Raw genomic sequence first — 14214 nt, forward strand, 5'->3', positions numbered from 1 at the left:
CCAGCAGCAATCTACTTTGGTCTCGGCCCCACCTGGACGACCTGCGACGGCAAGAATTGTGAAGAGAAGAGTGCTGTTTGTGCTGATCACCCTTTTTAACACGGAGGAGCAAAACCCATCACAGCCTCGGTCCAAACAAGCGTTTGTGTAGTCAACATTTGGGATGTTTTGAAGTTCAAGTGTCTGCGAGCGCGTCGCTAAAAATACAAAAACCACAGCGCCAGCTCGCGACCCGGCATCAAGACGACAGCAGATTCAACGAGAACAGCGCCCCGTTGTGGCCGTGTGACCTTTCAACAATCCACATCGGAAAAACGTTTCCAGAGATCGTTTACGTGTAAACAGCATAAGAGTCCTGAACAGGTTCAGGTCAAGAGGTATCTTAAGGCAGCATCCTCACCGAGCTGCGACTGCGTTGACAAGTTGGAAACAACAAACTGTGAGAAAATACACGATTCTTTCCATCTGGACTCGCGCCGAACGACACGATCGATGTTCAAGTACACTCAACAACTGCTCTGGATTTACAGAAACAAACGCACCAGACGCCTGCGGCAACTCCGGAGAACGTTAGAGACGAATCTTTGGAACTTCTTCCAAATCCCTGCAATGTCGGCGCGAGGCCCGCGGCTTCCCTGCAGGCGTTCTTAGTCGTGTTGGGCATTTGTTAACGAGCCTCGTTTGCAGGTTTCTTTTTTCCACAACAGTCGCAGCTTTAGTGGAGAAGCTGCTCGCAATCAAAACCAGAACCTGGTAAGTTAGACCTGGTTTTAATTGATACGCACAAGCTGGGACGATTTTAAGCCAACAGAGATTAGAGGCCGGCGCTGCTTCGGAGAGGCCTCCAGTTCTTACGAACATTAATTAGACAAAAACTAAAAAGACTTCATTTTGTATTTTGTGTCGTTTTGATAACGAGATGTGTTTAATCAGCAGTTCAGCCACACGTGAGCTACACATTTGAACCCGTTAAGCATCAAAGTTCTTGATTCCTTCACAACAACCTCATCCAATAAACCAAAACCAGAAAGAAAATAAAGATCCGGTCCCACAGGTGACAAAGAGCTCACCTGGTCTGTATTTACATCAGAGGCCAGCTCTGTCACAAACCTTTTCCTTAGGAAAAATAACAGACAGATCTGCTTTAAACAGCAGCTACGCCTGGACGGAACCGGCCTCCGAGGGCCTGGTGGTTCTGGGTCTTCATTTAGGAGGCGAGGGCCATATGGGGAGCGGGTGGGCCTCGGTGTTGAAGACGTACTCGTCCAGGCTGAGCAGCTCCGCGTCATCGGAGAAGAGCAGGAACAAGTACTTCAGAGTCTCACCCAGGAAGAAGCTCTCCATCTTGTCCCGGGGGGCCGGGTTGGCGGGGTCCTGGACGTTGTTGATGGACGTGTAGCCGCCAGTGGGAACCTGCAGGAGTGGAGGTCCGGTGGGTAAAGTCTCAGAGGGAGGCAGAGAAATACATCAACACAAAACAGGCTTTGTAACGTTAACTCTGTTTGGTTCAGAGTTCTCCAACGGCATTCTTGTATTGTAAGGCCCGGCCCGAACAGAACCCCAGGTCTCAGGGTTCCAGGAACCGGGCTGGAAGTGGGTCGTAAATGTAAATACGCAGAACCCGGGTTTGAACCCAGGCCAGGCCTCACAATGCAGAAATGCCATAAATCAAATGTTGCCGTTTTATCCTCTTCTCAAAACAAAGAATCGTGTACTAAAACTTAGTATTTGTAAGTAAAATTTAAAGTGTAGCGGTTACAAATATTTTGTCCATGAAAACACGTGTTCAGTTCCTTCAAAAACATTCACTGAAACCTTCGGCATGGTTCTGTGTTTGTGTTCTTATGCTGCTTTTAGCTGCTGTCCTGGTATGGTTTTTCTTTTACTCACAATTTTTAGTGACAAGTTTTGCTACATTTAGCTTTTTTTGTTGCTTAATTTAGCTTTAATATACATTATTAAATTAAAAAAATATATATATTTTACATATTTTACCTTTTGGTTAAGTGTTTTGCCAACTTTAGCTTCCAGCTACAGTGTTGCCGATTCTACTTTTGATCAAAAGTTATTTGCCAACATTCACTTTTAGCTAAATTAATTACTTTATAGCAAATGATTGTTGTTTTCCCCATATTTAGCTTTTAGTTGCAGTGTTGTCCACTTGAGTTTTTAGCTGCATTAATGCTCAACTTAGCTTAGTTAACGAGCTGAACGTAGCAGGATCTGCAGTGGAAGTGATCTCCAGCTACAAGTACTTGGGTGTGCACCTGAACAACAACCTCAGCTGGAGCAACAACACCACCAGCCTGATCAAGAAAGCTCATCAGAGACTCTACTTCCTCAGACGGCTGAGACGAGCTGGTCTGGGAGTCTCAGTCCTCACCTCCTTCTACAGGTGTGCAGTGGAGAGCATCCTGTGCTCCAGCATCAACGTGTGGCATGGAGGCTGCACAGCTGCAGAAAGAAAAGCTTTGCAGAGAGTGGTGAAGGCTGCACAGAAGATGTTGGAGTCAGTCTCCCCACCATCACAGACATCTACACCTCCAGATGCAGGAAGAGGGCCACCTGCATCATGAAGGACCCCACTCACCCAGCACACACACTTTTTGCCCCGCTCCCCTCAGGAAGGAGGTTGAGGAGCATTAAGTGTAGAACCACGTTTAGTATTTAGCTGCGACGCTGCTCGCCTTAGCATTTAGCTGCAACGCTGCTCGCCTTAGCATTTAGCTGCGACGCTGCTCGCCTTAGCATTTAGCTGCGACGCTGCTCGCCTCTGCATTTAGCTGCAATGCTGCTCGCCCTAGCTTTTAGCAAAACTAACATTCTAGCTTGAGGTTTTATCAACAGTTTTAGCTACATTTATTGTTTAGCCTCGGTTGGCCTATTTTAGCTTTTAGCTGCAGTGTTGCTGAGCCTCTGTTCTGCTTGTTTAAACAGTTCAGCTAATTTCAGCTGTCATTCAGCACTTGACAGACGGTGTTGGACCTCTAAGACCCGACCCGGCGGTACCTTGGCGTGCTTGTTGAAGCTCTGCAGGATGTCCCAGCCCCAGTCTCTGTACTTGGTGTCCTTGGTGAACCTGAACATGTAGAACAGACTCTCCACCGTCTCCGGTCTCAGCAGGTTGTGTCTGTCAGCCGGCTGGAGGAAAGACAGACCTTTAAAAACCAGGCGGTCCCACAGAAAACAACACTTCTCAGACAGCCGAAGATGAGAGAGACATGAGCGGAACGATGAAGGTGAAGCACAAAGGGCAGCAGGCGGAGCTCACGAGTCGCCGCTCGACTTCCAGACGACTGAACCCTGAATTTAAGACGCTTCATTGATGGACTGAAGGAGAATCAATTTTAAAAAGCAGCACGCCGATGATTTGAATAGTGAATGTTTGTTTTGGAGAGGAGTGTTTTTCTGGACTGGACCTGAACAGGGAAGGAAGTAAACCTAAATGTTTTTGATACAAGAGGGTGAGAGTTTCACCAGAGAAAAACAAAAGTAAGTTTGTTTTTCTTGTCCGAGGCAGCGCAGAGTGACGGATCCTGGCGAGTGGAGGGAGACATTTAATCCACCACCAGGTGCAGAGGTGGAGCCAGGGGGGGTCCAATGGTGGCCTTGGCCCCCCCATAGATTAGTCTTTGGCCACCCCAATCATTTCAAGAAATTTTACTTTTAAGCTATTTAAAAACTAGAAAGCAGAGTTTTCTCAAATGATAGAGGTGGACAGTTTACACATTTATTTATTTATTTATTTATTTATGATGGTGGCCATCTTGGATTTTGACGTGGCAACCTCATTTTTAATGGCGACCTTTCCTACGCCTAGATGCAGCCGCACACTAAAATGGAAGTCAGTACCTCACTCACAAGACGGACAGAGGGAGGGTGTTGGTTTCATCCACCACCTGTCACGGTGGCAGGCGATCATGTAAACACACGTGAAGATCTCCAGAAGACTCCGACAGATTTTAATGAAGCTCTGAAATTAATCGTTGGTTGCTTTTACAACTCTAGCTTTTGGAGCAGACCTGGTTCAAGATGGCCGCCACAGTTCATAAACTTAAACACAAAAATGGCTCAGTCGATTTAAAGGACACCGAGCTAAAGTTTAGCGTGGTGGTAGCTGAGAGTCATCCTCCAAACAGACCGAGCGCTAACGAATCACATATGAGCTTATAATAAGACATGAAGGTGTTGAAAAAAGATTTATTTACTCCAAATTAGTCGTAAGAGGTCAAAGACGAGACCAGCATTTGTTTCCTTCGTGTTCCTGCAGCATCTAAACGAGCTCTTAAAGCGTTGGATTATTTCTGAGGTTAATGACGGCAGCCGTGGAGGCGGGAACTGAAGATTCAACGCTACGAGGAAAAAAAAATTAATAAATCTGGAGCCGTTAATGAAAAATGAAACGAGCCTCAAGGAGGGTGAGGAAGGTCACGGTCACTTCTCTTCAAACACATGATTAAAATTTTACTCATCGGCCTCGCTCCAGCTTCTCTCGCCGACTTGAACCGTTTTACAGTGAAAAGGCCGAACGTGCTTTCAAAAAATAAAAAAACTAAAGACGTTTTCAAATGAACAAAAGTGCGGACTTTAAAAAACGTTATTAATCAGGTGATCATCGTTCCTGCTCCAACGCTCCGGTAAGAACTGAAACTGACGTTCATGTGGCGTTTTATTGACTTTTATTCATTTTTATGTTTTGATTCTCAAAATATGGAACGTCAGCGGAGACAGAAAGGTAAACAATAAATAACAGCAACAATTTTCAAACATGTTAAAAGAATAAAGATGGAATTAAAGAAAGCAAAAGCAAAATGAGAACAAAAATAAAGGATGAAATAAAACAAAAAAAAGACACGTTAAAAAAATAAATGAACAAAATAGAATAAAAAAATAAGCAAAGAACAAAACAATGAAAAAGAACAGAAAATGGAAAAGTAAATGAACAAAAAGTAAAAAATAAAATAAAAATCGAAGGATAAAAAAGAAAAAATATATAACGGGTAAAAAACAACAACCATAAATCAGATCCAGAAGAAAGATGAAAACTACAGAAACAAGAAACAAAAAGACCGACACGACCTTCAGACAGATAAAAACTTTATCGTTCTCCCCCACCTTGACGAAGACGTCCTGTCCGTCGCTCGCCTGCAGGTTGAAGTGGGCGATCTCTGGGCTCAGGCCCGTCTCCATCTGTTTGTACATCTGATGGCACGTCTCCATCAGCTGCACCGCCAGGTCCATGTGGTCCCCCGGGAGCCCGTTGTGGACCCCCAGGGCCAGAGTCCCCGGCAGGAAACACACCAGGTGATCCTGCGGATGAGGAGCGGTTAAAACCGGACGGGTGCTGAACGGTTCTGATGAAGGCTGGAACGGACTGGACCTCAGAGGTTAATTGATTTAACGAGATCATAATTATCTAGATAACTGAAAGTGTCAGTTCGCTCTCTGTCTGAGAGGTCAAAGGTTAAAGCATCAACACTGAGTTGTTCAGCTCCACTACCGTTCATGGCTAAAGTGCCTTTGTGCAAAACAATTAACCCCCAACAACTGCTCCCTCCATGCTGGTCACGTTTGTGTCGTCTCAACAAGCATTAAATATGGTTTAAAAATTATATACAAATAAAACAACCCGTCGAACTGGTTGGATAAAATCCACGTACCATTTTAGGACTGAAGCGGTTGTGAGTCAGCTCTCCGACGAAGGTCAACCTGCCGGGTCCCGTCTGCCTCACCAGGTGCTTTTTTACCCCCTCGATTGCCTGAAGGTAATCCTGCAACAAACTGGACAAAAACACAAAAAGGAACGCAGCGTCATTGTCCCGTTAGAAAAGTCGTGCACAAAGTCAAGATCTGAGCAGACAAGATGTTCCAAAACAACAACAAGATGGAAAGCCCGCCCTCTTAAGGCCACGGCTTCACGTATCAGAACAAAAAAAACAAAAGATGGATCTAAAATGATTTAAGCCTAAAGAGTGGAACAACTGCTTCCAGAGGATTTCAAGGTCCTGGATCAGCTGCTGATGAACTGATCAGTGGGACGACATAAAAAACTGGAGTTTTACCGTTCTGGGGCATGAATGCCAAGATGGAAAGACATCAGCAATGACGTGAGAGAAGCAATTAATGCTGCCCATCAAGGACATTTATAAACTATTTGTAGTCCATCGTTCTACAGAGAAAGAGTTGAAAACATTTAGGGCAGCTGACCGTCATTAGACAGCATGGTGAACCTTAGGCTGACCACAATAAAAGGCCACACTAAAATGAGCAGTTCGATCACGCAGCACTGTGCCACAGATGTAACCAGATGTAATCCAGCCACTTCGCAGCCATGGAGGAGTGGACCAACATTCTTCAGGCCACAATCAACAACCTGATCAGCTCTATGAAGGAGATGTTGCACTGGGAGCCAGATAATGGTCACACCAAATACTGACCCCCCCTGGACCCCTCCAGTATAGTAAAACTGCACAGAGTATAATTTTATGTCCCAGTAAATAAAATCCTGACTTTCTTCTTTTCCTGAAATAATGACAAAAAGACAAAAATGGTTGATTTACTCGTCTTCAGCCTTTCCTCCCTGGATCCATTGTTTCAGCAGGTACTCGTAGTAGCTGTCCGCTCTGGCCCCGAGGGTGAACACTCCTTTGTGGCTGAACTGACCGCTGTTGGTGTTGATGAACATGGGCACCAAGCCGTCGTGCTTCCCAGGCAGCTTGTGGACGAGCCTCATTACCTCATTCGCAGCATCCTGGAACGTTCAAATGAGAGATTATTATAGATTCAGAACGATCCTCACAAATGTTCGTTACAACACGAAGACATGCGAAGCTCCTTTTCCAGGGTCCACACCTGGTACTGGGGGTCCTGGGTGACGTGGCTCAGCTCCCTGAACTCCAGCTGGATGCTCGTGACTTCGGCCAGCGTGCTGTCAGACGTCCACCGCGGCGGGTGAGCCGTCCCCATCCCGATGTTCACGTCCGAGAACGGGATCTTTGAGGGGGTTTTAAAGGCGGGCATCAGCCTGGTCCCGAGGTCTTTCTTTGAGGGAGGACAAGAAACTGAATCAGAGGAACGCTGCGTTCAAATCAGAAACTTCTACAAAAACACTGTGAAGGCTGAAATCGTCGGAGGAGAAACCGGTTTATCAACACTGAAAAAAAAAAGAGCCAAAAGCTAAAAGTAGCAAAAGGCTAGCTCGAAGCTAAACAGGGGAAAAGCAAAGGAAAGAGGTAAAAGTGGCAAAAAGGTAAAGAAAGAAAAAGTCTAGCCAAAAACCTAAAACCTGCAAAAGACTAACCAAAAGCTAAAAGCAGCAAAAGGCTGGTCAAAAGTTGCAAAAGGCAAGCCGAATGCTAAATGTAGCTAAAAGCTAGCTAAAAATAAAGGAAAGCCAAATGTAGCACAAGTTTAGCTAAAAAACAAAACAAAAGCTAGCTAAGAGTTAAGTAGCAGAACTGTAGCAAAAAGCTAAATTAGCAAAAAGTTAGCTAAAAGCCAAAAGCAGTTTAAGAAAATGAAATCTAAACTGTTTCACAGAATGTTTTTGAACGACTGGAGTTTTTAAGATGCCTTCTGATTTTCAAACGTTTAACTCAAAATAATATAAAATATGTCCCGACCAGAACGAGCGTAAAACCCTCAAGATGAGCAGATACACAAACGTGTTAAAAATAACTAACTAAGATAAAAAGCCAAGCGGACTGTTGGGTCTGTGGACTCACAGCTTTGTCCAAGAACAGCTGGTCTTTAGTGAGGTGGAAGCAGCTCAGCAGCCCCCCCAGGATACGAATGGTTGTTTCGAAAAGATTCACGTCCACGTTCTTGTTGAAGGACAGCTCCGTCTCCACCCAGCTCCTCGCTTCAGCAAATTCTTTTAAAAAAACATAAAACAAATTATAAACCTTGTGCAGCTGCTAAAGTTGCCTTCAGCAAACTCGACCTCAGTTTTTGCTTTAGCTCCAACTCTTGAGGAAAAACATTTCTACTACGGTGCCGCGACCGCCGCGACCCAGATGTGTAATCTTGTGTCCTGCCTCAGAGATAACTGGAGAAATAAACAGATGAGATGCTGCTCTCAGAGGAAGATCCAGAGCCTAAGACTATCGAAACCACCTAAAAACCACCGATCTGTTCCGAGTTGACAGCTCTGTCCGTGTCCTATTAATGTATTTTTTTCATAATTTTCAAAAGTATTATTTTTGTATTTTATTTTGACAGACTTCCTGCTGCTGACTAACATTTTCCTTTAACATAGCTGGGCGCACATGGCTCCCGGATCCGCATGTACGACTCTTGCTCATGGTTTCAAATACCCACCCATAGCTCCACCCACTCCGTCATCATGTGACCAGAAGTCTAACCTGAATGACCAACGAGGAACTCTCCAGGACCGCCCCCCAAGATAGACGTGCATTCGTTTCTTCAGATCGTTGCCGTATCGTTATCGTATTTTGTGCTCCGTGCACCGACCTGTTCATTTGTTCAGCGATAATGGAAATAATGGAAAACGCACGGAGAATTTCTTATGACGCAGCTTTCGCGTTAAAAGCGATCGGCCGTCGAAGGAGGAAACGGAGCTGCCAGTAAGCTGCACCAGCGTGTCGATGGTCGGGCATTGGAGACGCGAAGCAGTCAAATCTGGTACGTTTTAATAAAAAGCTTTTAACTCATTTCTGTGCGACATCTTTCTGTGTCGGTAAATATGCATTTAAATATCGGGATCACATTTTAAACTCTCATCCGACATGCGTGTTCTGCAGTAAGGGAATTACAGTAAATGAAAATCTGACACCTTCTTTCAGCCCCATGAGCCACATGGTGTCCAAAGAGTCGATCAGGGTTAAACCGAGTCCGAACCACTCTCCGAAAGACTTGGAGATGGGCTTCAGCTCATCGTGACCCCAGGCGTGGTCCTTGTAGCCTTTCCAGGCGTGCCTGAAGGCGTCCCGCACCGCCTCCAGCCGGTCTGCAGGTCCAGCTGAGGGTGTGGGCACAGACATGACAGTTTTGATAAATAAACACATAAACTTTAGTCTGAATCTCCACAAGGAGCAAATATCAGAGCCTGGTCTTCCCAATAAAGACCAAAAGATGTGTTGAACATGGAGTCAAAGCAGAAAGAGAAAACTTCTCATTTTTCCTGTTCACTGATAAATCTGTCCGTCTGTAATGTAAAAACAGCAGCGTGTCCATAAACCTGGTTAAAAGTTTAAAATCAGAAGCTGAACGCTCATCAGTCCGGCTGAAACTCTGATCTTTAATGTTTGTGACGAACATTTCAGAGCAGCTCAGAGCCACTGCGAATATTTTAGGTCAATGAAAGCAGCTTCTCCTCAAAGAAATGAACATCGCCCGTCGCTTGACATAAGCACGGCGGTTGGGAATTACTCGGCGCTGACCTTCGGGGCGGCCGGTGGCTGCGGGCGGCGTCGCGGCTTCCTTCTCTCTGGCCGACGGTGGAGGCTCTGTGGCCTGGTCGGCCTCGATCATCGCTCCTCTCCAGCTGCGAGAACAAACCAACAAATCGTTTTAAACCCCGTGAGCGTCCGCGGCACGCCGAGTAACAACGTTCACCTGATCATCTTCTTCTCCTCTGCCGCCGCCGGCTGCTTCGGCTTGCCTTCACCTTTCGTGTCGGAGACGTTGCCGTCCCTCTGCAGGCTCGGAGGGCCCCGCTTGTTTAAGAACGTCTTTTTCTGCAGTTGGAAACAATTTGAAACCGGTTGGCAAAGGAAGTGATGTCATGATTTGAAACCTTTTATTATGATAAAAGGGTATTTTAGAACAAATCTGGGGTGGTTTGAACTTTAGAACTCATTTTTGTAAATTAAATTATTATAACGGAGCAGAAACGCCCGTTTCAGACCAAAACTACGGCGCTTTTGATTGACAAGTAAAACTTTATTTTTTTATAAATCCACGTTGAGTTTTGTCTCTGAAAATAAAAGTGTCACCTTTATTGGAGGTTTAGCCAAAACCGGGATATTTGGTCCTCTGGGCGGCGCGGCAGCTTCTGGAGTCTCGGCCGGCTCCAGATGTGGTCCCACCACAGGAGCTGGGGGTCTGCCTGCAGCTGGATTGATGACGGGCTGCAGGGCCGCAGGAAGGTTCAAGTTCCCGCCGTTCAGCTCCAACCAGTCCTCCTTATCGGACAGGCCTGCAAACCAAACGAGCAGACGACGTTCACGCCCTCATCAAGAACGTCGAACTAAATTTAGCCTCTTATAGTTTTATTTGAACCGTTTTGTCCCAGAAGGGAATATTTTACAACTTCCATTAATTTGAACAAGTTTAAATTTACTGTGGATTGTCTCTAATCCTCACAGGATCTAGTAAATCCAAACTCTCCCACTAATATTTGGTTAAATGTCCGTTAGCATGTAGCACCTGTTATTCAAGTCATGAAGCTGTAAGTTGTGCCATCGTTCCTCCGTGAACAGAACGGTTCAAATAAACCATTAAAACAATAAAATAATGCGCTTCATGTCCACGATGAGCGGATGAGACACAACAACATGTTTCACGTTATTTGAGTCATAAAAAGATGAATTCTGCTTCCAGGGAAGAAGAGCTCCTTTAAAGACTCGGTTTTCAGATGAAACAACACTTTTGAAAAACAATCCTCACATGCAGGAACATGTTCAGCATCACACACTTATCAAAGCAGATTTTACTAAATATCCCGCGACGTTTTAATTTTTACCGTTTACCATAAAAAAAGTGTCGCTCGACTAAACTCGTCGTTGTGAACGATTCAAACTAAACTGCGTGTTTTACCTCTCCACTGCTCCGTGAAGACGGGGAAGGAGAGCAGAGCTACAATCAGCAGCAGAGCCAGCAGGAAGAGGATGAGGCTCCGCTGCAGCCGAGACAGGCGCTTCCATTTCTGCAGACACAAAAGCAAACCGCTGAACCACCGAACAGCCACAGCCGCCTCCGAGCCGACTCTCAAAGAAGCCGAAAAATTACTTCCTGTTTGTCTTTAAAAGAGTGGAACACATAAGAAGCCTTGATGAGCTTAACTACTCTGTGCACCTGCAGCTTCTTTAGTTAATGTGAAGCTCCAGAGGAGCCAAAAGAAATCATCGCACAGCTAAAGAGACAAAATCATCTCACAGCTAAAGAGACAAAATCACCTCACAGCTAAAGAGACAAAATCACCTCACAGCTAAAGAGACAAAATCACCTCACAGCTAAAGAGACAAAATCATCTCACAGCTAAAGAGACAAAATCATCTCACAGCTAAAGAGACAAAATCCTCTCACAGCTAAAGAGACAAAATCATCTCTCAGCTAAAGAGACAAAATCATCTCACAGCTAAAGAGACAAAATCATCTCTCAGCTAAAGAGACAAAATCATCTCACAGCTAAAGAGACAAAATCATCTCACAGCTAAAGAGACAAAATCCTCTCACAGCTAAAGAGACAAAATCATCTCTCAGCTAAAGAGACAAAATCATCTCACAGCTAAAGAGAGGGACAAATCAGGCTCTGTGAAGTAAGAAACATGGCGGTGCCACCATGTCGATCTCATTTCACGCTCGGTGTTCATGTTTTATCTTAAAGCTTTATTCTCTCGAGAGAAAACACTGTCCTGATTTTCATTCAACATGTAGAAGTTTATTATTGATAAAGCCATTAAATGATTAAATCCCTGGATCAAATGTTTAAAACAGGTGCAGTATTTCTCTACGTCCTTTTTGGAGCAACAGCAGACGGTTTACACTTTAAAAACTTTAATAACATTTTAAAACTACTTCGTAAACTGTGATTTTACTGAGGGGGAAATGTGAAGTTAAGGATCCTGCTAAAAACACGAGTTACAAAGAGACATCCAACTTCTGACTGGTGAAACTGGTGAAACTGGTGAAAAAAAAAAACACTCCTGTTTGACTGTCTCCCATCTTTATGTGGAAAATCTCTGCGTAAACAAGAAATAGAAGCAGCTTCAGAAACGAGACAAGAACGTCCGTTCACACAAAGCAAACAAAACGACCTGCAGGACGGGTGAGCCGCGGTTCAAAACCAGGATGTTTGTAACAATCCACCCAAACATCAGAACATCTGGGTGACAGGAAGCTGCAGGACGGGTCGGGGGCGACGACGCCAAAGTCTTTAATCTGAGCTGCAGCCAAGCTCAGATTAAAGACTTTAAGCTGCCAGAAGCACGACGGACGTAAAGTCGTTTCAACGCTCAGTAAACAACTTTGTGAAACGATTACCTGCGTCTTTGTCATTTTAATCTGTTCTTGAAACGGATCGATTCGCGAGCTACGGTTCTTTTTGTGCGTTTCTTTTGATGCGGAGCAGCTCGAACCTCTCGGATAAAACCGCAACACGTCTGATCAATTCAGAGATCAAACCCCGCTCCTAATCGACTTCATCCGATTTGATGAAAGTTTCCTTTATTCTCATTCACTCCCTTGTTTTCCTGTTCATTTTTATTTGCTGTAGACGTTTTGCACACTTTGGTTTATTTTTAACAATCACAACGTCAAAACGTTCAGCTCGCTCAAGAGGCAGGAGCTCTGACTTTTAGTTCTTATAATTTCAGAATACTTGCCTTCGGCTCTGTTGGTTAATTTAATTATCCTATCATCAGCTCATTAAATAAATAAGTCGCACAGGAAGTAGAAACTCCTTTTTTTACCCAGGTTTAATCTTGCAAGAGGAACAGTGTTGAAAACCGGCATACAGGATGCTGCATCGCATCGCGCCCGGATCACAAGGTCTGCCCACAGCCAGTATAAAGAAGTGTCTTTTGAGAATGGTACAAAGGCCAAGACAGCTCTGCTCTCCAGCTTAGGGCCTTGACTGTATCACGTGAATGGCTCCATGTGTCTGCAGGCTCCACTTTGCAAAGACAAAACAACTCTCAACACACACAGTTATAAAACATTTGACATTAGTAAGTGAAAACCATCCATGACCTTATATCCCCCCCAACAGGCTCCTCTATGGACAGCCTTCGGCTCCTCTATAGCTAGCCTATTGCTACATTTATCCAGCATTTTAGTTAAATATTTGCTCTTTTACCTAGCTTTCATTTAGCACTATTTAGCTACAAATTGATACTTTAAGATAGCATTTGGCTTCTTTTAATAAAGTTTTTTTTTTCCATATTTTGCTAGCCTTTTGCTACATTAACCTAGCACTTTAGTTAGATTTGATCTTTTACCTTGTCCTTTTTAGCTAGCATTTTGCTCCTTTTAGCTAACGCTCTACTTATTTAGCTTTTAGCCATCATTCTGGTGCTTTTGGTCAAAGCTTTGCTCTTTGTAGCCACTCTTTTGTTTAATTTAGCTCTTAGCCAATCGTGAATTATATCTCGCTAATTTTTTTTATGTTTACTTTGCCCTAAACTAGCATTTTGGGACTTGTGTAGTATTCTGACAATTGTGGCTTTTAGCTAGCGTTCTGCTTTTTTTTTTTTAGCTGTTAACAACTCGGTTTCATCTTCGACAGATTTTAAGTTAAGTCATTCAGTGTTCAACATTCAGACTTGATTTTCACATTTTATTTTTACTTTCCCACCAAAATGTCTTCATTCAGCTGTCGGTGGGTTTATGTTGAACTGATCGATTCATCATTAAACGGTTAAAAAAATGCAAAACATGTAAGAAGCTGTAAAAGGTCAATAAATCTATTCTACAATGCAAAACATCAAAAACAGAATGATGTGCTGAGATGTTGCTGCCCGTCAGCATCATCAAAGCAAAACCAAACAAACCGTACCATAACTTCCTAAAGTGAGGGCCTACAGATCCACTCACCCTCCAGCAGGACTGTCTCCGGTGTTTGCCGTTGTTGTAGGCGTGACTGTGCGGGTCGCTGAGGGTCAAAGCGATGAAGTCCTTCCTGGGAGGCGGATACATCGTCTAAACCTCGCCTAAGACGACTGTAGATCATAGAAGCTGCACTAGAAACAGAACAAGTGCAATTTGTTTAAATTAGTCCTTTAAAAAATAAAAAGTGTGAACGCTGTCTGAGATTTTGGTCAAAGGTTATGGATGTTTTTTTATTGTGCTTTATTTTTGTGGCTGAGAACAAGGAGCTCCGTTTGCTTCCAAAAACAGTTGAATCTTCTCCCAAATCGCTCTTATATCGAGCTGAAGGATGCACCTTCGATGCCCATGAACCATATGTTTGTGAGAGCCATGTAAGGCTGCAGCTGGCTTCAAGGAAACCCACTCAATATGTTGAACTTGGCT

General features: G+C 44.2%; 1 protein-coding gene across 1 annotated transcript; it reads right to left on the reverse strand.

Annotated features, from left to right (window-relative positions):
- Window positions 1-1203: 1203 nt before the first annotated feature.
- Window positions 1204-13904, reverse strand: man1b1a (mannosidase, alpha, class 1B, member 1a). Its single transcript, XM_037691739.1, has 13 exons — window positions 13777-13904; window positions 10780-10888; window positions 9957-10159; window positions 9577-9698; window positions 9402-9505; window positions 8795-8980; window positions 7725-7873; window positions 6853-7041; window positions 6561-6751; window positions 5661-5781; window positions 5116-5310; window positions 3010-3141; window positions 1204-1413 (listed from the first exon to the last, which is right to left on the reverse strand). The coding sequence occupies exons 1-13, from the start codon at window positions 13876-13878 to the stop codon at window positions 1204-1206; spliced, it is 2013 nt and encodes a 670-aa protein (XP_037547667.1). The 5' UTR covers window positions 13879-13904.
- Window positions 13905-14214: the final 310 nt, after the last annotated feature.

Source organism: Nematolebias whitei, chromosome 18 (assembly GCF_014905685.2).
Source record: "Nematolebias whitei isolate Nwh7 chromosome 18, NemWhi1, whole genome shotgun sequence".
Classification (NCBI taxonomy): Eukaryota; Metazoa; Chordata; class Actinopteri; order Cyprinodontiformes; family Rivulidae; genus Nematolebias; species Nematolebias whitei.

Coding starts and splice junctions, on each gene's coding strand:
- man1b1a (XM_037691739.1), bottom strand. CDS start 13,878: ATGTATCCGCCTCCCAGGAAGGACTTCATCGCTTTGACCCTCAGCGAC. Junction 7,874..8,794: donor GCTCATGGGGCTGAAAGAAG/GTGTCAGATTTT, acceptor TTTTTTTAAAAG/AATTTGCTGAAGCGAGGAGC. Junction 7,042..7,724: donor AGCTGTTCTTGGACAAAGCT/GTGAGTCCACAG, acceptor CCTCCCTCAAAG/AAAGACCTCGGGACCAGGCT.